We start from the raw sequence: 27,122 nt of genomic DNA on the forward strand, positions 1-27,122 counted from the left end.
GGTTAAAGTTTTTTCTTTACAAGTTCTTTGTTTCTTTCTCTGGGCTCTCTGTCATCCTCAGCTCTGACGTCTGGGCGCGGAAGATGTTCCAGTGACCTGGATGAGAAGGACACTCATTAGCAACAACCCTTGGAGCAGAAAAACACAATTTACCCCACACGTAGCACCCTCTGCACTGGAGGACCCACGAGGACCGTGCCGAGAGAGAGGTGGGGAGAGAGGTCTGCCACAAGGCTGGCCGTGGCCAGAGCAGCTCATCAGCGGCCCCATAACCTGGTCCTAGACTTTGCCATCTTGCAATTAAAGTGGTATTTGAGGTCAAGAGGGGCCCCGTATACCTCCTGCAATGCAATTAACAGCGCAATCAAGGGCATTTCCAATGCTTTCCCTGGAAACCACTCACACGCTCTTAGAAGAAAGAGATCTCAGTCTGAAACAGGGATAAATCCCCCTCTCTGACTCCTCAAAGGATGTTTTAATGTGAGCGGTTAGGGCCATGTCCTCCCCGGGTGTCCGGGATTCAGGCTGACTCCCCGCCTCTCAGAGGGGAGAAGCCTTTTGCTTGTCCTCTGACTCATCAGCAGACAGCCCAAATTCACGTTTCTGGGGCCACGGGCAGGTATGGGTCTCTCCTCCCTTCTGCCAGTCCCAGTTCTTTGGGGTGGGTTGCTCAAACCCCTCCTATTTATACTCGTCTTTCTGCCACTGCCCCAGCCTTGGCTCTTCATGCAGGGCATTGCAACCACCTACGGTCGGGGAAGGTCCTGCTGCAGAAGAAGAAACCCCTCTAGGTCCTGCCACAGCCTCACGGGTGAGCTGCAGACTCCCTGCAAAGCAAATGCGTCGGTGGGAGCTGGGCAACACCCCAAAAACGAGCACAAAGCTCCCCAATCCCTCTCCTTGCTCCCCCAAAACACCAACATCCCCGTACTTGCAGGAGGTGGCTGGAGGTGCTTTCCCTCTAGGTGGTCGCTTCCTCTGTAATCCCAGTAAGGATTATGCAGCCCTAATGTCGTCATCCCCAGGGGGGGCATATTTTCTAGCTGAATTAACCTCCTGTTGTGAAGAAATCACCGGCCAATGCTTTCCTAGAACTTGCAGCAACGGCAGAGGGATGGTTTCACAACAGGGTTATTTGTCAGGGGAAACTGAGGCAAGAAGAAGGCGGCACGTGCCAGAGACCCCCATCAGGGTGTGAGAGCCAACCTGGGAGCAGAGACTTGAAAATCCCCCGGGGTTTGGTCAAGCAACGTTGTCTTGACCGGATTGAAGGTGAAAACAAGTTTCCACCTTCCCTGGGGCACTGGGCGTGCTGGTATGCACTGGGCAGCAGCGCTGTTCCCGGCTGACCCGATGACCCGTGGGTGCTGGACAATACGGGAATGGCTCCGATCTGAACCTAACCCATTAAACTCTAACCCAGCCCAGGCGAAGAGGCAGCCAGCGGGAAATAGCACAGCAGTTTCGCTCCACACAGGCACTCTCGGCATGTGCACTGGCATTCCTGCTTTTTGTAACATTTACGCACATCCAAGAGCATTAAGAATGATTTTTAAAAATATTTCAAGAGTTTATTTTTTTTCAAATCCCTTGCATCATTTTTTTCCCCCCGTAACGCCAGATGGATTAGATATAAAAATCAAACAGTTTTACAGGCTTTGGAGAGACAAAGCCTTTGGATTTCACAAGCATGCATCCACTTTTAGAAAGCTGGCTGCCCTTTTTGATACCATAAAGTGAAAATGTGACCGCTAACCAGAAGCGTTGCGTACGCGTGTGAAGACAGGTCAGCCCTGACTCGGCTACGTTTGCACAAGCCTCGTCCCTACGGTTCGCTCCCCACGTCGTGTCGGGATTTATGCAGCAAAAGACGGGGTTGTTTGGGGCAGGGTCTGCCAGAGGAGTGGGGAAATGGGATTTTTTTCTCTCCCTACCTTCGTTCGTCCTGGTGATCAGCCTGAAGTTCTGCGCTTCTTGCTTGAATTCCTGTTTGCTGATCTTCTTGGTCTGTATCAGATGAAATATCCCTGCAGAGAGAAACAGAGGGCATCAGACTCTGCGGCGCTCAGTTTAAGGCTCAGATGGGTTTGGATGCACACCTCTCTCCCACCCTGAGATGCAAAGAGGACACAGGCTGCACTGGCTGCCCCGGGGTCCTGGTTCAGTGCAGGACCAGCTGCCGAAGCCTGGTGGGAGTTTGGGAGCAAATCCAGGGCTGGCCAAGGACCAGGAGAAATCTCATGTGAAAACAGTAACTGCTCGTTAAATCAGAACAGGGCAGGGACACCACCACGAAGCAGGTGAAAGCAATCAGATTTTGTTGCTCTGAAAAGCATCTCACCCTGGAGGGGGTCTGACCTCCCCCAAAACCATGAGAGAAATTAAGGTGAGACCAACGGGATCCCAGGATCCCCCTCCTCTCCGCTCACTCCTGACCACCTATCCTCCCCAACAGCAGAGGCCCCTCCATCCCATCCCTGGATGCTTTCCTTTCCTGGAAGCAACCAGGGACCAATTTTTTCCATCCCTCTGCCCCCAGCCCTGAAACTCCTCCAGGACAGAAAAAAACCACGAATGACCTCAGCAGAGATTGATGTTTCTGTCCGTGCCAGCATCGTCCCGTTAGCAGAGGTGCCTGACTCAGACGTTTGACCCAAGAAAACCAGAACCTGCATTTAGCAACGAAAGCGACCTTTCTGCAGGATTAGGGGTTATGATATTCATATTCGCCTGCGAAGCGTGACAAACCGGGCAAGTATGCCTGGCACATCCTTCCCCACCTCTCACCCAGGCTCCCTGTGCGTCCAGCATCTCCCTGCCGGCAGATGTCAGAGGCAACGTGGTCCCCCTTATTTGGTTAAGAGACTTTCCCTGATTCCCAGCAGCAATTACACATAAAAGAGTATGTAACGAATGGGAACCGGCTAGCAATCCATATAAACGAGATGTTGTGGACGGTGGAAAGTTAATACAGGAAGTCAAAGACATCCAGAGAAATATGTGGCTATTTGGACTATTAATAAGTCCTTTAAGTGGTTCAGGAAAAGAAGTCCTACCAGTAACAAAAGAAGATACTGGATGGAGATAATAAAACTGTTAATGACGCAAGGAAGGCACAAGTGTTCAATAAATCCTTCTGGTCTATACTTAGAAAGGAGCAGGAGGGTGTGCTTATAGTCCCTGTGGCTGGTGAAGCTCTTTCCAGTACATTAGTAACCAAGAGGATATTTTAAACAAGAGCTACAAGAGATAAACATCTTTTAATCAACCGACCTAGATAATGTTCACCCAAGAGCCCTCGGAGAGCTGGCTGAGACCTTTGGCCCCCCGGACAGTCATTCCTGACACATGCCAGGTGCTGGGGAGCAGCAGAGGAATGCGGACGATGCTCTAGCACGCACAAGGAGAGCACGAGGCAGCGCAGATAAGAATAGACCGCTGCGCTTGCCATCCGCCGAAGAGGCAATCCGGGATGGAGCTGGTAAAGGGCGATGCCTTTTCCCGGCGAGCAGATCCTGTCCAACAGACAGGATCGTTCTTTGCAAGGTCTGGGATGAGGTGGTGGGGCTGTTGGGCACTTACCACCTTTCTTGGTGCTTTAAAGGGGGCTTATAAGAAAGATGGGGACAGACTTTTTAGTCTGCTGTGATAGGACAAGGGGTGATGGTTTTAAACTGAAAGAGGGGAGATTCAGACTGGATGGAAGGAAAAAATTTTTCACGCTGTGGGTGGTGAGACACTGGCCCAGGTTGCCCAGAGAGGTGGGAGATGCCCCATCCCTGGAAGCATCCAAGGCCAGGCTGGACGGGGCTGTGAGCACCCTGATCTGGTGGAAGATGTCCCTGCCCATGGCAGGGGGTTGGACTGGATGGGCTTTAAAGGTCCCTTCCAACCCAAACCCTTCTGTGATTCTATGATTCTGTACTTTAGGCACTGCCTCAGGGCCAAAAAAAAAAAAGCAGAGTCCAGTAGAGCACAAGGAATGAATTAAGGACCAGCCCCATCTCCAAGGGAGCGATTCATCTTTCCTTATTTTGGAGAGACATGGGAGAGACAGGCTCTTCCACCGTGCCATTCTACCCATCCTAAAATGGGTGGACGGGACATATCGTAACTGCTTCTCTTGGCTGCCTACGTGGGGAACCAACATGACTCTTATGTCGTGTGATACTTAATGCTGGGCTGGGGAGTTAAGAGAGTCTAATTCAAGAAACTGGTCTCAGGACTTGCTAAACCATCTGCAAAACAAAGCCTCGGTGGGTGGATGGAGACGGGAGCATGGGTGCACATGGGTGTATGAGACCCATCCCAGCAGGACGCAACCTTTGACCAGAGCCCCACACCCCATTTTGGGCTTTGTACTTCAAGAAAGACACAGAGAGAGTCCAGAGCAGAGCTATGGGATGGACCAAAGGACCAGAAATTTCAATCAAGGAAAGGCTGAAAAAACTCAACTGCTTAAACTGTGTAAGAGAGGACAAGGGCAGGAGCCGATGGCATCTTCAGAGGAAAGGCATCTGCCCTTCACACCCATGGTGGAGAGGATGAGAAGGTATGAGCTCGAGCTGCAGGGAAGCTGCACATTGGGAACAGTCTTCCCTTAGGAAGGGGTCCGTGGCTCTGGAAGAGATTAGATGGGCTGTACAGTCTCCATGGCAGGAGACCTTCAAGCACATGCCAGAAGAGCATGGGGATGGCTGGTCCAGACCTCTCAGGTCTCCTCCAGCCCAGGTGCGAGGGTATACCAGCATGGTGAAACACTGGGGATTGCTGAAGGTCCCAGAGCTGCAGGTTTTCAGGATAGAAAGGAATATTTTGATCAACGTCTAATCAACAGCCTGGGAGGGTAAATGTGGGAAAGAGGTCCATGGGGGGATTGTGCCTCCAAGTACAGCCCAGGCCTCCGGCGAGGTAGGGTGAAGGGCAGAAGTCAATGACAGAGCCTCCAAACCGTGCTGGTCCCTCTCTGGTCCTGCCTATTCCTTTGTTGTCCTCACTCCCCATGATAAATCCTGCTCTAAAACATCCTGCTCTAAAACATTTCAAAACTTCTGAGGTGTTCAGACCCCTAAAAACATGGGGAAGCCCCCACTGCCACTCATCTTGGGGCTGGTGGTGCACCACCAGCGAGCTGGGTAAAGCTTTTGGCTGGGTGTTGGCGCCAGTTTCTCCTCCTGCCTCGTGGAGGAAACCGTCCCGGCACAGAAATAGATGAGGCCACGTAGGTATCATAAGCCCATACAAAGGCAGATGGACAGGCTCCAGGCGCAACTTGCAGCCTCTTTTCTCCACACACGCTGCTCTGTTGGTAGAGTGATGGACCATGGAGAGGTGGAATCCATATGTGACTGAGCTCATGCTCTTTCCCAATAGTAACACTTTGCTCTGCCAAGCAAAAGAGCTGTGTTGGCCTCGGGGACAAGGGCCTCCCCTGTCCTTGGCTGGCAGGGCTCGGGAGCTCCGTGCAGACGCGAAGCTTTTGGCCTCAGAAGGTGGCGAGAAGGTTTGGGTGGCGACCTCTGCCAAGGAGCGAGGGGAGGAAATGGTGGGGCCCAGACAGTGCAGGCTCAGAGCTGTCCTCCAGCTACAAGGTGCCATTGTGAAGGAGGCTTTGCTGAGGCGGGGGGGAGGACAGGGAGAGGGGCACCGTGGAGGACGGAGGATGGCAGGGGGAGGACGGAAACATGGTGGCAGTCAGGGCTTCATCTCTGGAGTTAATTTCTCCAGCTACTATCTAAGTGTGCCCATCCTTGGCAGCTGGGAAGAGCCAGCCCCAGGAGGACCGAGGTCTCCTTAGAGACAGAGGTGAGACACAAACATACCCAGGAGACCAGAATACCTGCCTACAGATGCCCAGAAGACACCCAGCTACATGGGCTGAGGGTCACTGCATCCATAGGTAAGGTGTGACCAACCTCAAGTGCTCAAGGCACAAGTTTTTGCAAGGGGTAGAGTATGTCCAACAGAGTGGGGACACTGCGATGCTTTTCCAGGCCCAAGAGAAACAAAACACAAACATCTAGTAGAGATAGGCTCCTCAGGTCCATAAAAGTGTTGCGAAGCTAAAGGTATGGGGACAGAGCAAGAGATTGGTGTCATTTGACAGTGTATTTGCCATGCTTTAACCTCTGGAGGACACACCAACAGGAGCATCCAAATCCACCTGTCCAAAAAGTGGGCTGGGGGCAATCCATCCCCGCTGCCTGCACCTTTGCAGCAGCTCTGCAAGCTTTGCTCCCAGTGATGGGTGGACTGGGGGAAAAAAAGAGTAAAAGTAAAAGGATGGAATGACCAGAACAATTTTTTGGTTTGTTTTCCATGTCCATTTGGCACAGAAGCGGGCAGGTTTGGAGGAGCAGCCCCATGGCCCTTGCCTTGTTTGCCCACATGCTGTGCCTCTGAATGGCGTTGCAGCTCGTGACAGGATACACTGGGGCCAAAAGTGGTTTCCAGCCCCTGGTCTGCATGAAACTGCAGCAAAAGAGCGCGAAAGGGGGGAGTTAGAAAAGCCAACCTGCTGTCAGCAGGTTTCAACTCACTACACAAGGTCTGGAGCACCATGAGAAAAGCCTGAGAAACTGAACAAAGCTTGGAAAGCACCAGGTTTCCACACACACCTCCTCCGCTGCTGGCTGGTTTCATTACAGTACTCACCTTTAATCAGCTTCCAGTTGTAGATTTCCACCTCTTCCGCGGGCTCCTTCTCGATCGCGATCGTCCTGAGGATCTCCTTGGAGGTCTCTGAGCTCGGCGGCACAAACATGTACACCAGGACATGGTTGGGGTTCTTGCCACACTGGGTGGTGACTATTTCATCAGTGGGTTTGACTCTGGTTTCTGGGCAAAAACAAGAACGGAGTTGATTAAACAGGGGCAGGAAGGAGCTTGGAGGAGCCATCTCAGCACCCAAGTTGAGGAAAGGGCATCTCATTGGGTTCAATGCCATGTGGCGCAGCCGCATCTCTGAATGGGACCTTGGCTCCCAGGGTCCGATCCCCAGCACTGAGATCAGCAGCAAAGGGAGATGTTGATAAAGGACCTATGGACCTGCTCATCCCCATATTTTCCATTCCCCTTGATTTTGGCAGCCTCTATGCCAGCGGGGATGGGGAAGGGGGATTTCCTCCACCTGGATCCCCCATACCCGCTGCAGAGACCTTGGTGCCATCATCACTGCAAAGCCCGGGCTAGATTCCCTGCTTCCCATCTCACTCCCGTTGCCTTCCCGGAGGAGCAACGTCAGCAAAGCGAAGGGATGAGCCCGCAGCACGGGAGCCAGCACCGTGGCCGGGCTGCCCGGGCAGCGCGCCCGGCTCAGCCCCGCGGGTGGGCTCAGCCCCAGCCCGGGCCCCCTCCCCTCATGGGGTGCAACGGCAGGGAGACCCACACCAGGGGCACCGGTGGGACCCTATGTGACTTTGTCAACATCCTCGGTAAAGCAGAGCTGCTAATTTTTTAATTTTTTACATGTATCTGGAGTAATTAAGAATCCCCCATGGTTTTGGAAGGAGATTTATTGCCTTTGGTTGTGGTCCTTGGAACACAGAGGAGCCCAGCTCTGCTGAATTTAGCCTTGTTCTCTCTGTCATTTTGGATGCTGAAGCTTTTTACACTACTCGAAAGAAAGTTTGGCTATAAATAGACGCGTGGGGTTTATTTTAGTAGAACAGTTATTTTAGGCCTGATTCTGCTCTCCCTCGTGCTTTCTGAGGCGGTCCTGAGCTACTCTTCTCGGAGAGAGGATGGAAATTCCAGTTTAAAGGGATGCAAAGCCAGGCTTTTCCAGCGATGGGAAGACAAGCGTTCAGCTCTGCAGGCTCAGCGTGACGTGAAGGGGGACGACCACAGCCCACCAACCTCCTCCCTGCCACCACGGGGTCCAGGTGCAGGAAAACCTCCGTCCCAGACCATTAAACTTCACCCACTCCAGGGCTACTCTTTGCATCGATTGAGGCAGCCCCACCTTCACGACAGGGAAGGAACCACACGTCCTTGCAGGTACAACAGGTATTTAACAACCTCAGAGCTTCACACTGGAGCCACTCGATGGCCAACGGCGTTGGGGAGGAGGAGCAGGGACCCAGGGGTCCCGGCCGCTAGCTCTGCTCCCAGCAGTTGCCATCATTTCCCCATCCAACCAATGCATTGCAGCAATTCCCCTTCGATCGGGATCCCTTTTGCAAATAGAAATTGCTCAGCGTTTCTCTCCAAGCTACTGGGTACGAAGGAGGAAGAGGAGGACAGTCATGGAAACTGCCTGGAAAAAGAAGATGGGTGAAACCTCCGTGCAGTGAAACAGAGGGCAAGCATGTAACTTGGCTGAGCAATGTGTATGTGTGTGTGATTGCTATCTACGAGTACTGGAAAGCAAGAAGAAAATAATTTTGGCTGGGTCAGAGTGTTTAAATGGAAATAAATGAAGACTGAACAACAGACAAGAGATCCCAGCAGAGAAAGTTGTAGACTTTAGACCAGAAAGACCCGCTATAACGGGAATGCAAGACTGGAAGGGCTCTGCTCAGTCATCACATCCCATTCCCACCAGGCACCACGTCATAAATCCTGCTCATAAACATATCAGAAACCTTATTAAAGCAAGCTGAGCTTCTGCCCTTCGCTCCCCCAGGGAGGCCATCCCAGAACCTCGCTGCTCAGAGGCTGGAAAACCTTGAAAAATCACAGCTGAAATTATTTTGCAGCCTGTTTGCCTCCCATTCTTAAACGTGGCAAGGCCCCTTGCTGCTTCTCCCTGGTGAGACCCCTACACGAAACCACCTTGAAAACGCACATCAGAGGAGATCGCACAGCGATTGCTGCATCTGCGGTCAGGCTCAAAGAGAATCAGGTATCTTTAGTTTCTCTAGGGAAGCAGTGGGTGCTCCATCATCTAAACATCTACTGCTGAATGACAGCACGGAGAGGTATAACCTAGAAAGCGTTCTCCAGTGGGAACGGGAGAAGCTCTCATGCCCTGCCACATCTTTGCCAGGTCTGTGGTTTAAGGTAAACAGCTTTCCAAAGACCAAGAAGCAACTGAGAGACCCAAAACCCATTGAACATGAAAAAAACGGTGTCCTCTCCACCATGTCCCAGTCCCAGCATCAGCCCAGTTCTATCTGGCCCACCCCAATAGTTGTGTGCCTAACCCTCCCCTTCCCGGGACAGGGACCTCAGCTCAAATTCAAACCAAACCACGAGTGCCACAGACAACCCCGCACTCGGAAAGTGTCCTCCTGATCTCAAACCTACATTTCAGCTGCCACAATTTAACCCTATGACTTCTTGTCCCAGCTGGAGGTCTGGAGAACAGACCGTGCCCTCTCCCCAGGAAGCATCTTCTATCTGTCTGAAGACTCTTCACATGTCCCTCCTTGGGCATCTTTCTCCAGACTACACCCACCCAACACATGCAACCTTTTGGGATCGGTGCAGCTTCCTCACCTTGGGTCACCTGCAAGACAGGCCAGCCCTTACATCAGTGCCCTGCTGAACTCACCTGGTGTGAATTCAAGCCACCAGTGATGTGAACACGTACACATCTGCTCTGCGCTTTAAACCAAGACTAAAAGAAGGAACTGGAAAGCAGCTGTAGGAGCAGGTGGGATCCTACCTACCTGGACATATTTTACAGCATTTCCCATCTACTTTCTCTGGATAGTCGCAAGGATACTCCTTGGGGCATGTGATCTTCTGGCAGTCCTGGACGCCATCCCTGCAAGTGCAGAGGATGCAGGGCAGGAGGCCGTAGAGCCGGAAGACGGGGTGCCACACTTCCCCGTGGGAGTAGGTCTTCCCATTGTAAACACAAGCTGGAGGAGAGAGAGAGAAGAGCTGCTGGTGGGAATAAATCCTCCTCCTCTTTGTACACTCAAGGCTTGGTGGAGCTCAACACATTTCACCACCTTGCAAATGGGTGGCCCCACTGTCTTGAGGAACATGGTCCTCTGTCAGCACATCCGGCAGCAGCGGACATAGGGATATTGCAGCCATCCCACCCAGGAGGTGCCATGGGGCAGGGGGACCAGCTCCAGGAGACGGAGGCTGCTGGAGTCAACCACCCTGGTGGGGGCAAGTGGTAAGTGTGGGCAGGAGCTCACCTGCCTCCAAGCCTCTGCAAGCCCAGGGTCTCTCCCAGGCTGTCACAGGCATGAAGCACAGTGAAGAGTGCCACCTGCTGACTCCTCCATGGAAATTTTTGGAGGTCCCAAAATTTCCTCCAGAGCTTCATCTCCAAGGTCTGGAAAGAGCCCTTCTGAAGACACAATGGTGGGAGAGCCCCCAAGAGGAGAAGGAACTTGTCTTTCCCCCTTTGGCTCCATGGTGTTTCCTCCTCATCTCACTTTCCAACTCTTTCCTCCAGGAGGAAGACCACAGCACTGGGACAGACCCAGCATGCGATGGGTAGGTGCAAGGAGGAACACCCTGTCCCTCTGCGGCACTGTCCTGGAAGGACCACATGGAGTCTTCCAGCTGAGCACCTCCCTTCCCAGGTCCCAGATCTCCAAAACACCCCAAGGAGTAATCTTCTTCCAACCCTTTTTGGAAAGTGGTAGATTCATGCAGCCAAGGGGCTGTGGGCCACCGGGGCTGAGATAGCTGGGTGAGGCTGGCTGTGGAGGAGTGGGAGGTGGGACCTGGTGGTGGAAAACTGCTGCTGAAACAGATTCCCTGGAGAATTCAATGTCCTGGAGAACTCACCTTAGGCCACGTACAGACTGCCTGGCCCTTCCATCCCTTACCTTTCTTGTGCTTCTCTTTCAAGACAATCTTCACGGTGGTGCCACCTCCTCCCTTGGGTTTGAAGCTCCTGGGAATGAACTCCAGGGAAGAACCGAGAACAGTGGATGCGGTGGCTCCGGGTGGCTTCCTGCCCGCCGCTTCCCCCGAGCACTGGTCTTGCGAGTGCCTCTGTGAGCAGTCAGAGAAAAGAAGGGGACTCAGACCCAGGCAGTCTGGTTGTTCTCACTCCAAAGCATGCTGGAAAAAGCCATGCATAGCTTCCACCAGGAGTGGAAGGTCCAGAAACCACAGGGATGAGCAATGACCCAGGAGCCATCTCGGTGCCTGCCACCGCCTAAGGGGTGCTGAGCAGTTTGTGCCAATGCCCCGCACTGATGTCCGTCCTATGCTGCAAGTGGGTCACCTTCATTGGGGCAGCACCCTTCTCGTCCCACGTTCAACCCAACGCCCTCAGGTGAGGTCCTACATCACCAACACGGGCAGGGAAATGCGCTGGTCTTTTCTAGATGCCTGCTGGGAAACTGAGGACCAGCATCCGTGCAACCCAACAGGGATCAGAGAGGTAAGGACGGGCCGTATCCTGCCCTCTCACCTGGCTGGCACCAGGAGAGCTGGTGTGGAGCTGCCAGCCAGCGGGACTGAAATCCCGGGAACATCCTGGGCTTCCAAGAGCGAACCGCTGGGACAAGACGTGCAACACAAAGAGTCCCCTTGTGTCTATTTTGGAGGTTTTATAGGTGGTGGAGGTGTGATGCTGGCGTTTCACCCAGCAGTATGGAAAAGGGCAGGGCCAGGAGCTGTAAGTGACCTAATCCCACAGACCTGGCATGGGCCACCCAGCTCTGAAATGTCACCATGAATCAACCTTCGGCAGCCAAGGAGTCACTTTTTCCTTGCTGGGGCTGCCGATAAAAACAGCCCGGGGAAAGCACGGTGGTGGCCAGCTCCAGCGCTGGCTGCTCTGTGGGAGCTATGACTGGGAGGCAGGACATCTTTGAGCCCAGGGTGGAGAGGAGACTCCATCTCCTGAGGCAAAAGCCCCCAAAGACAGATTTGGGCCATCTGATTCTATGGGTGGGGGTCACATTTGGCTGTTGGTCACCTCTGAGTCTGCTCTGTTCATGTTCTTCATCTGTTTTAACCCACTGGTCAACCTCAGCCAGGTTGGCCAACGAAGAGGAGAAGTGCCCAAGATTTCCAGTTCCCACAGGTCTTTTGCTCTTCCAAAGACATCAGAGATGCTTCAGAGGAAGTGGACAAGGGCCTTTCCCTGGTGGTCTGAAGTCTCAGCCTATGCTGATAGCCCTCACCTAAAGTCAACTCCCAGACACGATTCATCTGCAAACCAGGTGTCTGTTGTTCTGCTGTCTGAGGAACTGACTGTCCTCCTAGAGCCACCGTGGGTCATTTCTTTGTAGAAGACCATGGCCAAGGGAAAATGGCTTTCTTTGAGCTGTTTAATGGGGCTGTGCTAGAAGCAATAATCTGAGTTTTAAAATGCAAACATCACGTACAACACCTCTGTTTAACTGCAGGTGCTCCTCTTCTGTGGACTTCTCATATGAGCCATCTGCAAGGAAAAACATTGTCCTGTGAAATGCTGGAGGGCTGAAAGAGGATTTGTGCTCTGGGGTCCAGCTGACTAAAAGCAGTTCTCTTCAGAGTGCTGGCCCATCTGTGAGGTCTGGAGAGAGAAGAGCTTCGAATATGCAATTCACATTGCCCAAAGCAAATGGGAGCCATACCCCAAAAACCCTTTTATCCTCACTGACTATTAAAAAGAGCTCAGCTCCAAGAAAGACATGGTCTTGTAGCTTCTGAAGTTAGGTGGCATGAAAACACCCCAGAGGAAGAGTATGAGGTGATGGGGATGATCTGGCATTAAAAAGAAATCCAACGAGATTTCTCACCAAGTCAATGACATGCCCCAACTGCACCAAAGAAAACTAAGAGAGAGGAACACAAATTGCAGAAGGGGAGAATTTGGAGAAGGCACCTGGAGGAGGTCATTATGTGGCCATGGCCAGGAGACCACCATGGCCTTCCAGCTTCATAAATATTTCTTGTATTAAAGAGTCATTTTATGCTGTGACTTCATTGTCAGCAAGGTGTGAACCTGCCCATTTGCTCTTGAGTCTGTCTCATCTGGAGACATGGAGCTTGATTCTCTCCTCACCCTCCCAGGTGTGAGTCAGGGGAAAGAGCAGCAAAGCCAAGAGTTTCTCCCCCACAGAGAGCTGTGGGAGTGAAACTCAGCCATGCTGCACCAAGGTGGAAGGCAGGGGTTCCCTGGCTGTCCTGGAAACTTCACTGGAGCAACAGCAGCATGCACCATCTTTACGTGGTCCATACGACGATCTCCATCCTGGTGGGTGAGGGGTCTGGAGGACTTTGCCCTCCATGCAGGTCACATCTCTTGCATGATGCACCAGTGGCAGGGCAAAGAGCTCCGCCCTAGCCAGCGCGTGGGCTGCAGGGAGGCAGGACACTACTAGGTGTGGGAGGGGAAGCATGCAAGAAAAAAACTGAGCCCTCATCTTTTGTTTCCTGGTGCAACCAAGACACAGTAAGTGGCCTGATTTACAGCACAGGCTTCCAAAATCCTGCTAAAGGGGCTTGAAATGGCTTCTCCCAGCTGGTGGCAACCAGCTGGGGTCTCCCAGCCCTCGCTCAGGAGCAGTTCCTGGGCCCCTCATTACCTTTGCAGACCTGGCAGCAGGAATCTGGCACGGTTAGGGGAGAGGAGCACAACAGCTCCGGGCAGGTCACCAAGCCGCAGTAAATCTGGCCTTCCTAGGAGGGCAGGAGATAAAAAAAGCATTGTCAGCATTACCAAGGTCTGGACAGGGCTGTAGGTCCTGCATGTTGGGGTGCCAGCACTTCAAATTGCAGATCTAGCATAAATCATAAGCACCCCAATAGTCCATCCTCAGATATCACCAATCTGCCCTCCCTCTGTCTTGGGTTATTTGATAACACCAGAGTCAAGCACCCAAAGACACTGGGTCGAGAGCTGTGGATGGACGTTCAGGTGTAGATCTTCTTCCGCTGGCTTGGTAGTTAGGTTGGAAAACATCATTACCATAGTGATTCAGGCTGAAAACCACAGGCCAAGGCCAATCTTGACCTTAGTGCATCCCTGTCCCACTTCAGTCAATGGATTTGCACCCGTTTGCTGCATGGCTATGCTTTTCCTGCCCTGCAGAAGGGTAGAGAAGGACGTTCAGCAGCCCAGCAGCAGCCAGACCTCAACAGCAAGGTCCTCTTCTCCATGCAGCAATTTTCTCTGGGGTATCCCTAAGCTCTCAGTCAACCACAACCAAGAGGTTAACCAAGGATTTCCTTAGCAAACCAAACCACCCCAGGTTCTTCTACCATCAGGAAGCCAAGCCGCTGTGCAGAGGACGTGAAGAGGAGGAAGAAAGTTTGGTAAATGAGAGGATTTGGTGGAGGTCACTGCAAAGCAAACCCTGCTCTCTGCTTCGGGGACCTCCATGGGGTCCAGACCTGCAGGGAGCAGGGTTTGGCCACGGAGCCTCTTCCTTCTTTCTCCTTCTGACCGGCAGCTCACGGCGAAGGCCTGCCCTGGGCGGGAAAGAGCAAATGTCATAAAAAGCAGGATTTATCCTGGAGGCTCTGGTCTCAGGGCGGTTTTCAAAGAGGTTTAGACCAGCTGTTCCTGCAGCTGTTCTAGCAGCTGACAACATCAGACACAGCCCGGCGAGACCCTGCTGCTGCAAGGCTCCACAGCCATCCTTTTATTTTCCCCTTCGTATCCAAGGCATTATCCTGCCGAATAAACAGAGCCTGAGCGAGAGCCAGTGCCTCCGAGAGGGACACGTAGGTCTGCAGGCTCCTGGGGCTGGTGGCGGATGGGGTAGGAAAGCAGGGCCAGGTGGGCACATACAGTCAGGTTCGAGGGCTCCTTCCTGGTGGGCTGGCATCCAGCTGGGGTCCCTCAGAGAGAAACCAGCCTCAAAACTGTATAATTTCTACGTCGAAGCTACTCCTCTTGCCACCTAGCTCCAAGCCACCTAGCTCCGAGGTGTGCACAAGCACCAAAGGCTCAGTCCAGCTATCCCGGTATCACGGATACTTTACTATCAAGCATCAGCTGATGGTAGCCACCGTGTGCGTGCTTTTGGCATGAGAGGAGGTGGTTTGGGCTCTCTCACCCCTTTTTTCTTTCCTGGCCAAGCTTAGTCAAATTATTTTCTGCCAGCAAAGCACAGACCAGTGGAGCCTGCGATGGGCAGTGAAAGCCAAGTCTGCAACCCTCTTCTTTTCTATGGCAGAGGCTATAGCTGCTGCAAGCAGTTCCCCACAGCACCCAAATCCAGCGTCGGCACTTTCTATCCCCCTTCCTCGCTCCCTCTCGAGGAGGAGGAGCTGCTCCATTTATCTCCCAACACAGAGTTCCTGGCACGCGCGGCCCCATGCTCCACACACCTTCCCCATCGCCGCTGGCCAGGCTGCCTCGTGTCTCCCCAGTGAAGTGTCAGCACTCTTTTTTTGACAGTTTTTAGCAGGATCCCAGCCTGTGGGAGAGGGCTGGGCAGAGCGGAGCCAAGCCCTGTCTCAGGGCATTGCTGGAGGCTCACAGGGAAGGAACAGCCCTCCGGTGCTGGCAATGCGTGGTGGATGGGCAATCCATCACGGGGATGCATGCTGAGGACAACACAGCATCCTGGCCACCGTCGCAGCCCTCAGGCAGGGCAACCAGGACCATCACGGAAGATGGGCATGCGATGGTCCTCCAAAGGTCATTGCAACTCGGTGTGAAAGGCAGACCCTTCCTGCAAATGCTTTTTGTAGACAGCCTGGAAAGCACATGCACATCTCCAGGGCACAGCTCCGCACACGATGGCCCAGAGGGCTGGTGAACACACTGCAGGACTTTCCAGATGAAATCGGCTCCTGCTGCAGCCTGGCCACCCAGGTGCTCAAGCACGTCTCAGCCCTGGGTTCAGCTTCCACTTAAATCCAAGCAAGGGGATGAAGATCACCAGGCGCCTGCCCATTGCTATCCCTGATGGCCAAGCTCTGCTGCGAATGCCCCCATCTCTCTGCTGTTGTCTCCCGCCTGCGTCAGGGGTGAGCTCCAGCCATGCAGGGCAGGAGCTGGCTGCTGGAGGCATCGTGAGACCCAGGCATCCAGCAGCGGTTGGGAGCCACCAAATCATTTCTGGAGCTCAGCTCAGTCCTACCAGCTCAACACTGGGCTCAATGTACCAAGAACTCCTGAAGCCCAAGAGCTGGCATCCATGCTGCCTTGCAGGCATGCTGAGCTCTCCCAGGTCCTCCGACCACAAACCCCACCTGCTTTGCAGCAAGCATGTATGGGGAGAGGCTCCCGGTTGTCCTCTCCACCGGCTGTCTGCCGTACGATGCCTCAGCGGGGCAGGTGGGATAGCTGGATGCTGCGGGGACAGCACTGGTCCTCGCAGCAGGCAAATGCACTTGTTGGAGCGCTCAGTGGGGACAGGGCTGTGCCCCTGCCCACCCCAAGGAGCCCCAGCAGGGTCCACCCAGAGTTGGACCGTGGGATCTCCAGTGAATTACCCACCCTTGGAGCAACTTGTTTGTGCTGTTCCCACCAGGGAGATGCAGGTGAGTGCTTCGTGCTCTGACCCCAGGGGCCGGTGGCCATTTGCAGCACACCTTGCTCTGGGTCAAGGCCAGATAACACACCCGGCAGAGGGGGAAGCACCCAGCTCTGCCATGGTCCTTAGTCAACAGGCAGGGAGGACCCAGCACCATTTCAGAGGAAGCTCAGAGGAAGATCAGTCTCCTGCACTGATAACCTGATCCTGACGATAAACCATCCCACCATGGGCTGGTACCAGCCAACGGTCCTCATGAGGTTTTTGACCTGGTGGGACACTGTTGGGGTGCAGGAGCAGACCCTGAGCCCTCCCCGCCCCCCGTGGGCTCGCAGGTAACTTACGGAGCAGCTGCACTGGACGCACTGGTTCGGCTGGCGGCTGGGAAAGAGCTCACTGGTGGTGAACATCTCGCCTTGCTGGTAGGTCGTCCCATTGTACTGGCAGGACTTGATGGGTGCCCGGAGGCCAGAAGGGGAATGTGGCTCTGGAAAAGAAGATGAGAAAGCAACGGGATGAGAGCCAGCCCTTGCCTGGCCCTGACGTAGCACAGATGCTCAGCAGATTCCCCACCAGCCTAACCCAAAAGGACAAGGAGACCTTTACACACCACAGTTATCACAAAGAAGCGGCCGGGGCGTTGCATGGCCTGTGGGGATTTATGTGCCCAAAAGCTTTTGGAGAACAGGGCTGCCCTCACCGCGCTGAGCTCAGCTCAAAGGTAAAACTGGAGTCTGACCTCCTGGGTTCTTGTCACCCCCTGTGCCAGAGCGGTGGCAAAGCTAGTCAAAAACCATCGATGATTTGGGAAATTAAAAAAAAAAAATTAGAAAAAAAAGTGTTGTTAATTTTTATCTAATTACCCATGGGAGAAGCCCTTTTTATCTGACTCTGTCTGATGTTGGAGGTCATCACATCCAGGAGAGGGAAAAATTCAAGAATTTTGTTAAAAATCTTCAAAAAAATTTTTTTCCTGTATCCAACACATTTTGCTGGCAAACAATCTGAATGAAGTGCCAGCTTCTGGTTTGTCACTGAACTGTGAACTGACACTTTGTCCCTACGAGGCTTCTTGGGATGGGGGGAAGGTGAAGAAAATGGTCTGGTAGACAGCCTTTTTCCATCAAAATTACATTTTGAAAAAGCAATGCAAGCAGCCCGAGCTGCCATTGCTGCTGTGACCCCGTGAGCAGGGCCAGACCCAGCATCACTGCGCTGCCCCAGGCATGAGCGTTCAAGCGACTGCAGCTGAGGTACGTCCTGCATAGAATCATAGAATCGTTAAGGTTGGAAAAGACCCTTAAGATCATCGAGTCCAACCGTGAACCCAGCGCTGCCAAGTCCACCACTAAACCATGTCCCCAAGCACCACATCTCCCTGGTTTTTAAATCCCTCCAGGGATGGGGACTCAGCCCCTGCCCTGGGCAGCCTGGGCCAGGGCCTGACAGCCCTTTGGGGGAAGAAGGCTGCAGGACCGCTGCCACCTTGTCACCACCCCCCCATGGGATGTCCACCTACCGAGACACCGCGGGCAGCACTGCTGGGGGTCGGTGACGGGGCTGGCACACTGCAGAGCTGGGCACTGGATCCGGTAGCACCTGATGTTGGTGTTCTGGGGAGAGAGAGAAAGACGGTTCATTCAGCTACATGTTCACCCCTGCAAGAGGAGGAAGATGTTGGATGATGGTCCCATTATCATGATAGACCGTGCTGGTGTAGCTCATCGAGTCAAGGATGTCTCCATCCCTGGCTCAGACCCCACTGTCAACCAGCTCATGGTCTCATCTCTCATCATCAAGGACCACCCATGGTCCCACAGCAGCCCTGAGCCACCTCCACCCACAGCCCAGTACTGAGACAGCTCCCTCACAAGGTCAACCCAACATCCCCAGGGGGACGTGGGGCTTTTTCAAAAGGAAAGAGATTAATCCATCATCCCTACGGGACTGGAAAGGGTTTCTCTGGTCAAATTAGACACCACAACCGATCTGCTTAAAAGCTGCCAAAGCAATGCCCCAACGCAGCAGCATCCCCGCCACCTCCCTCGGCACCTCGCAGGGGACATGCCTCGGAGCAGCTGCAGCGGATGCAGTACATCAGCCCCTGCGGCTCCAGGTAGGGGTGCCAGCTCTCGCCCGGGCTGTACTTCTTGCCGTTGAAGTCGCAGAACATATCTGGCCCTGAAAGTCAACCAGGAGAAGCTTTGTGAGAGAAAGGGACAGTCCTTGGGGGATCTCTCCTCCATCCGTGATGGGAAGAGCAAGGACAGCTCTGTGCTTTCATGCTGTCCCCCATGAGGAGCTGATGGCCACATCCCATCCACCAGGCCCCAGACTGAATACATTCCCCAAAAGCCTTTTTTTTTTTGCCATGATTTGTTTTTTTTAGGCTGGGACTCATCTGACCAAACGGCAACTCCTCTGAGCAAGCTGGACTCCCTTCGCAAGCAAGGAACAAAATGGGTGTTTTTGAGGCAAAAATTAGAGCTGTCACTCTAAAATAGGTCAGTAGAAGTGCTCATTGGAAGGTGGACAGGTGATTACAGGGTGATGCTATGAGACTGAATTTCCCCCAGGGAGACCAGAAGGGCTGGGAGTGGTGGGGGAGATAGGAGAGACTGAATTTAGGAGACATTTTCACTGTTACCCAAAAAAAAAGAAGAATCAAAAAAAAAAGACATTTTGGGGTAGAAACACATTCTGAAGGAAAACCTTTTGCTCCCCCTAAGAGCTTCAGCTCATTCTCTCAAGGAGCCCTGGACAAGCGCTATCAGCACACGGACAGCCAAGCACCAGCCCTAAGGAGCAGGACCGTGCTGGCTTGCCCCATCCCACCAGGCTCAGCCCCTTGGCTTTACTGGGCTTGACGTCGCACTAGTCTGGCTGCAGTGGGTTGAACCATGCTCTTCATTTATGGGGCTGTCCATGGGGACAGCAAGTCCACCTCGTCCACTTTTTGCCCCGAAAAGCACAAAACCATGTGTTTTTCTATTCCTCTGATCCTATCATCCCGAGAAGAGCCAGTTTCCAGCCACACTCCTGAACTAGAGGTGTCTGTCCCAGAAACCATCCAGCCCTGCCTACACTGGGCTGGGTTTAACCCTGCCGCAGCACAGGGAGAGAGATGAGATGGTGCCCAGCATGACTGGTGAAGGAGATCCCCTTTGGTGATCCACCCTCTCCCTGGATTTTAGCAGGTCCCTATCAACCCCCTCCATCTCCAAGCCCTTGGTTACACACCAACCCTTTGGCAGGACGAGGCCATCTTGCAGCAGGACCTGTGGGACAAACCATGGCCATAATCACCACCAACAACCACAGGGCTTTGGCCAGAAAGCCCAATTCAGTCATCCTTAACATTCACATCAAAAAGCATTGCCTGGTCCTGCAGGACCAAGCTCCAACCCCGGTCAGACCTGCAGGAACCTGGACCCCGTAACTCCCATCACAGTCCATCGGCTGCTCCCGCTCTCCCGTGGCGTGTCCCCAAGCCCTGACCAGCCAGAGGGACGTGACAGGGCTTAAGCTCTTTTGTGAATAAGCACACTCCTGCCCGCGTGTGTTATTAGTGGTTTAAGTGCTTACAGTCCCACTAAAAACCGAAGGTAACTTAAAAGGTTATGTCATCGAGGGGATTTGAGGTAGTTTGGGCAATTACATTGCTCGAAGGCAGCGGAGACATTTATGCTCCTTGAAGCATTTATGGGTCTTTTAAAACCTTGCGGCACCCTGGGGATGCGGGGAGAGGGGAGAGGGTTGTTTTCCGAGGCATGGTGCCCAGCTCATGCCCACCACACAAAGTCATGCAAGCTAGTGGGTGCTGACCCTGCTATGCTGCTGGAATGACTCCTCGATGAATAGCAAAGGGTTCCCACAATGAGCTGGGTGGCACTCACCACCCCAATGATGCTAAAAGCCATCCCATGCTCCGCTCTGTCACCTGGGGTAAAGCAGTGGTTTAGAGAGCCCGGCCGGCGTTGCCCTACCTTGCCAAAGCTGGTGTTTCTCCCACCAACCAAGCCAAACTCATACGAATATGCTGTGGTGGGCTGCCATCCCTCCTCCAGCTTCTGACCATCCTCAGGATGAAGAATGCTCTACCATGGCCAGACCCTGTGGCCATCAGGAAGGGCAGCCCTAGGGGTCTATGATGATCCTTATGGGTCCCTTCCAACTCAAGCCCTACGGGTCTGCCAGCAGCCCTGAGCTCCTCATTGAGTTAATGGCTTCGAGTACATGATTCTCCAAGTTGTACCTTCAAAGGAGGTGGCCACCAGCTGTCCAGACCGCCTAGTCCAAGCACAGCAGTGTGGGGCCAGCGTTGCATCTGCAGAGGTGGATATTTGCAATAATTTTGGGGTGGATGCCACCAGAGGGACAGGCAGGAGGCTTTTCCCGACTCAGGTCTTTACACCATCCCCATAGCTTGCTCCAAACTTCTAACAAGTCAGCAAACCCATATTCCTGGCCATGCACAACAGGAGCTTACAGCAAACCACGCAAGAACGGGGAGTGTGTGACTGGAAACTGCAGAAACCCAGGAAAAAGGAAAAAAAAAGAAAAAAGAAAATCATCATTTTGCAAAAGGGTGAGAAAATGACTTCATTTTTCCCTGCTTGCAGCATCTTCATGAATTACGCTGAGGGTGAAGAAATCAAGTTGCCTTCGTGTGACGCGGCCCCGCTCAGCTTGCAGCCTCCCATGCCAGTTGGCTGCTTCGTTTAAACATTTAATCACTTGCCTTTCACAAGTAGAGCCCTGGTTTGGGTCCAGCCCTCGAAAGCAGCCTGATTCATGTCTGCAAAGGGCCCACTGGTAAAATTAAAGCCGACTGGCAGCACTGGGCAGCAGCAGACACGTGTCCGCATCTCAGTAGCACTATGCCACGTATTTGGCAAGAGGCGCCGGCGTGTTTGGTTAAAAGCAAGCTGGGGATGGATGGAAGGAGGAGGCTTAAAAGCTGGAGGCTCTGGATCATTTTTTCCCAGGCCAGGCTAATAATTTCATTTTCAGAGGTCAAACTTTGGATATCTTCCCAATTCACTGGGAGTGAAAAGCCATTTGTGGCAGTAAATTGCTCCCGTGCCGTTCAGTCTCCTTATTTATTGCGTCTTCGGCAACAGCACGCTCACAAAAGTCACGTTGTTTTACTTTTCGTTTTCCAGAGAGGGCTCCTGAGCTGCAGAGCGCTTTCAAGGCTGCAGTACCAAAAATCCAGATGAAGCCATCACCTTGTTTTCCTTCCCGAGGAGCACGCGATCCCTGGGTAGGAGAAGACAGTGGGCCAGCATGGTCCACGCCACCTTGGAGACACAACTTGTGGGTTGTGTTGAGGGTCCATGCTTGGAGGTGGCCCTATGGGACCTGGAAGCAGGAGCAGAGGTAAGAAGGGGCAAACACCTCCCACTGCAAACACCTCCAAGAACAGGTCCCATCTAACCAGTTTCTTCCCAAATACAAGAAGCCCCAGATACCAGACTCTGCTCTCCAGAATACTGTTATGGGTTGTATGAACCAGAAAAAACAGGTGAAAGATGTGGAAATGATTCCTCTGCCACCCAGCAGCGAGTCCTGTGGCCTCGTGTCCAGAGGGAGGGTGGGAGATGCTGTGGAGAGCGACTCCTCCACGTGGGAGCTGCTCTGCCTTGCCCACCCCGAAGGGCTCTGCTGGGGACATCATGGAGGAGGAAAGTTTCTCCCTGCCACCCCATCCAACAGATATTTTCTGCCGTGGCTCCAGTGTTTTCTTGGGTGAGGACCACCTGGTTACATCCAAATCATTGAATACCCTAGGCCAGGGTCTGGGGCCAGTGGCCTGGCCCAGCTCATGTCCATACCCACCTGCTGGGACTGCCCTGGCCCAGCTGTCCCCAAGCATTTGGTGAAGCCCACGTTGGCACCGGCCAACACCACGCTGGGGAGTGCACCCTCAGCAAGAGTCTGGACACCCCCGGACAATGCTCAAGGCCGTGCCCAGGCCCTGGTTTGCTTTGATTATCATTCATTGTCATTAATTATCATTAATTGCACCCTGGATGGCAAGGAGGGTATGTAAGATGAGATGGAAAGTAGGAGGGGGCGGACGAGGCAAGAGAGCGCTGTGGCAAAGAAAAGGGTGATCTCTGGCCATGGCAGGGACAAGAAGAAGCAATCAGCTTGGGGCAAAGCCTGGAAGATTTAGGACAGGTATTGTGGGAAGCTTTCCAGCTACCAGGAGATTTAAATCCCAGAACAGGCTATCGTGGAGGCTCTGAGACACTCTATGAACCACCCAGAGCAGCATCTTCATGAGATGGTCTAGACACATCAATCCAGGGCATGGAGAAACCCGCCTTGCGCTGCGTTCAGTGACTGCTGACATCTCTCTCACACCATGAGAACGGCCTTGATGCCTCTTTAGGATGTCTCTCAACAGCTTCCCACACCAGCCACCAATAAGACGCCATCCTATGTCTTCATGACCTGCTCTAGATCCAGTAAGAGACCATGAACCGAGGGGAGATGGGCGAGACCCCACAACCTCTTTGTTGAACCATCAAACTGGCCGATGTTGGTCAGACCACCCCTGGACATCTCCTGGCCTCAGACGCAGACAAGTCCCCTCGGGCCAGCATGTCCATGAGACCTGTCCCTTGAAGCTCTCCCACCCACCGACGCAGCCCGTTTGAGCCAGTTCCTTGCACCCCTCCACATTTGCAGGGGGCTGTGAGGACAAGGACGTCCCCATGGGTTTCCCAACATGGTGTGACTCATCCCACTGCCTGGACACTTTGACCATGGTTGAACCAGGGGCCAAAACAGGTCAGATGTTCTCCTGCACCGATCCCAAGCGTGGCAGCAGGAACCAAGATGAGCTATTAAATTTGCACGTGTGATGGCTACTGAAATACCACGTTCTGCTGCCAAATCCTCCTTTGGCTCAGGCTCAGCCGTGCTCACTTCACCTTCCTTTGGGTATAGGGACCGACGACACTCAACACAGTCAAGCCACATACACACGCGCGCGTGCAAGACCCTGCTCCTACACCCCCCACTCCCACGTCAGGGTTTCCCAGACCTGAGCAGGGCATCCTGATGGGTCGTGGGAGGTTTAAAGCCACTTTTATATCATTGCTCCATCAGCCCGGGGAACGGCTCCCATTCGCACGCTCGTTACCCAGCTGGGTCTCTGCACGCGTGGGATCACCGTGCAGCAATCCTGACTTACACTGGAGCTCCTCTATGCTACAGGACACTGAAGTGGCCCCAGAGGCGAGTCCCTGCTGCAGGTAAAGCCCTGACTTGTGGCTAGAGAGGGGCTAATGCAGACCCCAAAGTGTGGAAGGCCCTGTGCCTCAGTTTCCCTAGCAGGGACTTTCACTCCAGGTACCAAACTGGCTCCAACAAGAATGCTACCGAACCATCCTGCAGGTCTCGCCCCACTTCTCCCTCGTTTCATCTCACGGCACAGGGGTTTCTCTCACCTCTGTGTCCCCAGGCGATCCCCCCGCAGCTCTCCCCCGGGCAGGGCACATCGGAGCCAGGCTCCCGGCCCCAACAGCTTTTTCGGAGGTCACGCACCTGCCAGCCAGCGCCACGCCGGGCGTGCGGGGGTGTGTTTATGCAAACCAGTTTGCGAGTTTTAAGAGCGGTCATAAATAAAGTGTAAAAAGTACTGTCTGGTACAGAAAGTCCAGGCGCTCCTATGACAGCCCTGTATTTATGAAGGGCTTAAAATGCAACTTAGCTGAGAAGGGGCTGGTTAAAACACACCAGGCCCTTGACATGTGGCATCCTAATGACTCTGCTCACATCCAGATCGCTTCCCACGCACTCGCCTCGCTCAGTCCTGGGCTGGGAATTTCTCCTTGGGACTTTGGGAGCCTGGAATACTCTGCAGCTCTGCAAATGCAGCCTCACGAAGCATTGCCGAGCTCCCCAGGGTGGAGAAGCCAAGCGAAGCCCCGGACCTAGAGCATCCCCGTGGGCTCTGCGAGCAGCAGATGGGGCCCCGTTTCCCTCCTCTCCTTCCCAAGGGGATGCTCGGTTGTCTAAAGCGGGGTGTGCAGCCCTCGCCTCTCCCTTACCGTGGCCACTGGCAGGATTTGCTTTTCATCCCCGGCCTTCCCATCTTGGACCGCTCGGTCCCTCGCCACGCTGGATCCAAATTCGTAGGACAGACAGATCCCGTGAACCCACTTTTCACCAGGAACCACATTAAAAAGAAATGAAATGGCAGCTTCCAAGCTCCTGGAGAAAACCACTGCCCCACGCTCTCCAGAGATGCTGGTGTTTAAATGTCTCTAGCCAAAACATCGTTGCGTTCAACTATTGCCGCTGAATTACTCATGGTAGCCGGGCTGAAGCACATTCAGCCCAGTAACCTGCGCCTCTGATATTTTTTCAGCTGAGAGTGTAAATCCCCTAAAATAGCCTGTTTCTGTGGGCAAATTCTTCTTTTCTGACTTGCCTTCAAGCCCGAGTGTTTCTGCTTCTCACCTATTTTTAGCCACGACACTGTAGGTCTCTTGGCTGATGAGCCTGCTCGTAACTAATTTATTCCTGACTTCATTCTCCCTGTGCGCTTGGCCCCAAGAAAAATGTGAGGCAGCGAGCTGCAGAGGTGGACGGCGGAGAAAAGCCCACGATTTGATGAGGACCTTGTCCCCAGGACCCCCCTGCCCTCGACCACGGGGGCAGCTGGAGCCCCAGCCAAGCCCCCCACACCGTGGGATGCTCCCGGCGGCAGAACCAAAGCGATGCGGAGCTGGGGGCAATCCCGGACATCCCTGCTCCAATCCTGCCCCTGTCCCGCAGCCCCCAGCCCCTTATCGGCATTATAAATCCCACAAACAGACCCCGGCGCTTCCTCCCAAAGCAGACAAACCCCTACCGTCCCCATTCATCCTGATTTGTGCCCAATTGAGGGGCTCTGCTACCATCAGCTTGAAGAGGAAACACCTCACCTAGCATCTGTTTCACTTTCTGGAGACGTCTCCATCCTCCTCCTAACGCGGGTACCACGGTTAACGCAGCCCTGGCAGAGGCAGGGAGTCAGACCCACATCCCTCGCGCAAGAAACGGATGCTGCGGTCTGAGCTCAGCGGCTTTCGATGAGCCCGGGGAAGGGAAAGGAGACAAACTCACCCGGATTTTGCTCTCCAAGGCTCCGCACAGCCCCGTCCATCTGCCTGCCTTTTCCCCTCAGCCCACCCCACCGCCGGGACAAGCAATCCAGTGCTCACATTTTGGGTCGGCGCTCCAGGAGGACGATTATTTGCCGAGTGCCTAATGCACCGCTGGCAGCGGACAAGTCGTAAATCACCCTAACGCAGCCACCGACAGGCTCTACTGGGATTTCGGGAGATTAAAGGGGAGAATAAACATAGGGACACAACGGTCCTGCTCTGGTTTGCTCGGCACTGGGGTGGCTTTGCAATGTTGTAGGGGTGCCCAGCACCTGCTGGTGGAGTCCCAGTGCTTTGCCCAAGCCAAACCCACCTCCCGGCCCCAGTTAACACCTCCAGCACCCTCCAAGCTGCTAAACAGCCCTGGCCAAGTCCTTCAAGCCTTTTCGTACAAGGAAGTGCTCAGCCTCCTTTCCCTTCCCCATCCCAAATCTTATCTGCTGCAGTCGGCCAGCTGGGAGCAGGAGCAATGAGAGAACAAGGGATGGACGTGGAGATGGACAAAGGATGGACATGGAGATGGACAAGGGATGGACGTGGAGATGGACATGGAGATGGACAAGGGATGGACGTGGAGATGGACAAGGGATGGACGTGGAGATGGACATGGAGATGGACAAGGGATGGACGTGGAGATGGACATGGAGATGGACAAGGGATGGATGTGGGGACAGACAAGGATGGACATAGAGATGGACAAAGGATGGACACAGAGATGGACAAAGGATGGACACAGAGATGGACAAAGGATGGATGTGGGGATGGACAAGGGATGGACGTGGAGAGAAGCCCCCAGTTTTGGTTTGGGGGGGTCATTTCCCCAAATTGCCCACATCCCCGTCCACCCTCGGAGGGGAGATGCACCCAGGTGGGGTGGGATCTGTGCAGGGGACGGGCTGTAATTCAACCTCCTGCCCTACACGATTTCTAGCCCACGGGAGGAGGGTCCCAGACCTTCACCATGTCCCTGCCGGCCCACGAAACCCCGCAGCCCCCTCACCAGCACGCCGCAGTGTGCCAGGCGCTGTACGTCCCCACAAGGGACAGCAGCGGGTGGAAGGGGACGCAGCCGTGTCCCCAGCAGTGCAGGATGGGGGACCCGGCTTGCTGCATGGCCTGGGACATCCTGGCCACGGAGGACCCGCACCTGCCACGGCAAGGAGCCTCCCCGTCTCCCTAGCCATGCCTGCAAAGCCCCCCCGCAAATTCTTGGGGACCCCGGCGATGGGGAAACTGAGGCACAGAGGGACCCAGCGCAGCCTGGAGGGGAGCGGCGGGGGGACTTACGAGCCCGGGCTCGGCTCTCGGAGGCGAAGAGGAGCAGCAGGCACCGGAGGAGGAAGGCGAGGGGACCCGCTCCGGGAAGCATCGCAGCCCGGCGATCAGCGCCCGGGGGCTTCGGTCCCGGTGCCCGGGGGTGTCTCGGTCCCGGTGCCCGGGGCTGCCGCTGCCCGATGTCCCGGTGATGCCTCGGTCCCGGTGCAGGGGGGAGCTTCCCTCTCGCTGCCGGTGCTCGGTGGTGCCGCTGTCTCGGTCCCGGGATCGGATGCCTCGGGGCCAGTGTCCGTGCCCGGGGGAGCCGCGGTGCCGGTGCCGGTGCCTGGGGGTGCCG

At 54.2% G+C, this 27,122-nt stretch overlaps 1 protein-coding gene across 1 annotated transcript; it reads right to left on the reverse strand.

Moving 5' to 3' along the window:
- Positions 1-26,879, reverse strand: CHRDL2 (chordin like 2; the record flags this gene model as incomplete). The annotated part of the gene is made up of 11 exons (XM_082337859.1): positions 1-96; positions 1,935-2,027; positions 6,655-6,837; positions 9,615-9,809; positions 10,740-10,908; positions 12,255-12,310; positions 13,440-13,533; positions 16,688-16,830; positions 17,863-17,956; positions 18,412-18,524; positions 26,798-26,879. The coding sequence occupies 11 exons, from the start codon at positions 26,877-26,879 to the stop codon at positions 17-19; spliced, it is 1,302 nt and encodes a 433-aa protein (XP_082193985.1). The 3' UTR covers positions 1-16.
- Positions 26,880-27,122: the final 243 nt, after the last annotated feature.

The sequence above is a fragment of the Platalea leucorodia genome (genome assembly GCF_965183815.1).
Source record: "Platalea leucorodia genome assembly, chromosome: 2".
In the NCBI taxonomy this organism is placed as follows: domain Eukaryota; kingdom Metazoa; phylum Chordata; class Aves; order Pelecaniformes; family Threskiornithidae; genus Platalea; species Platalea leucorodia.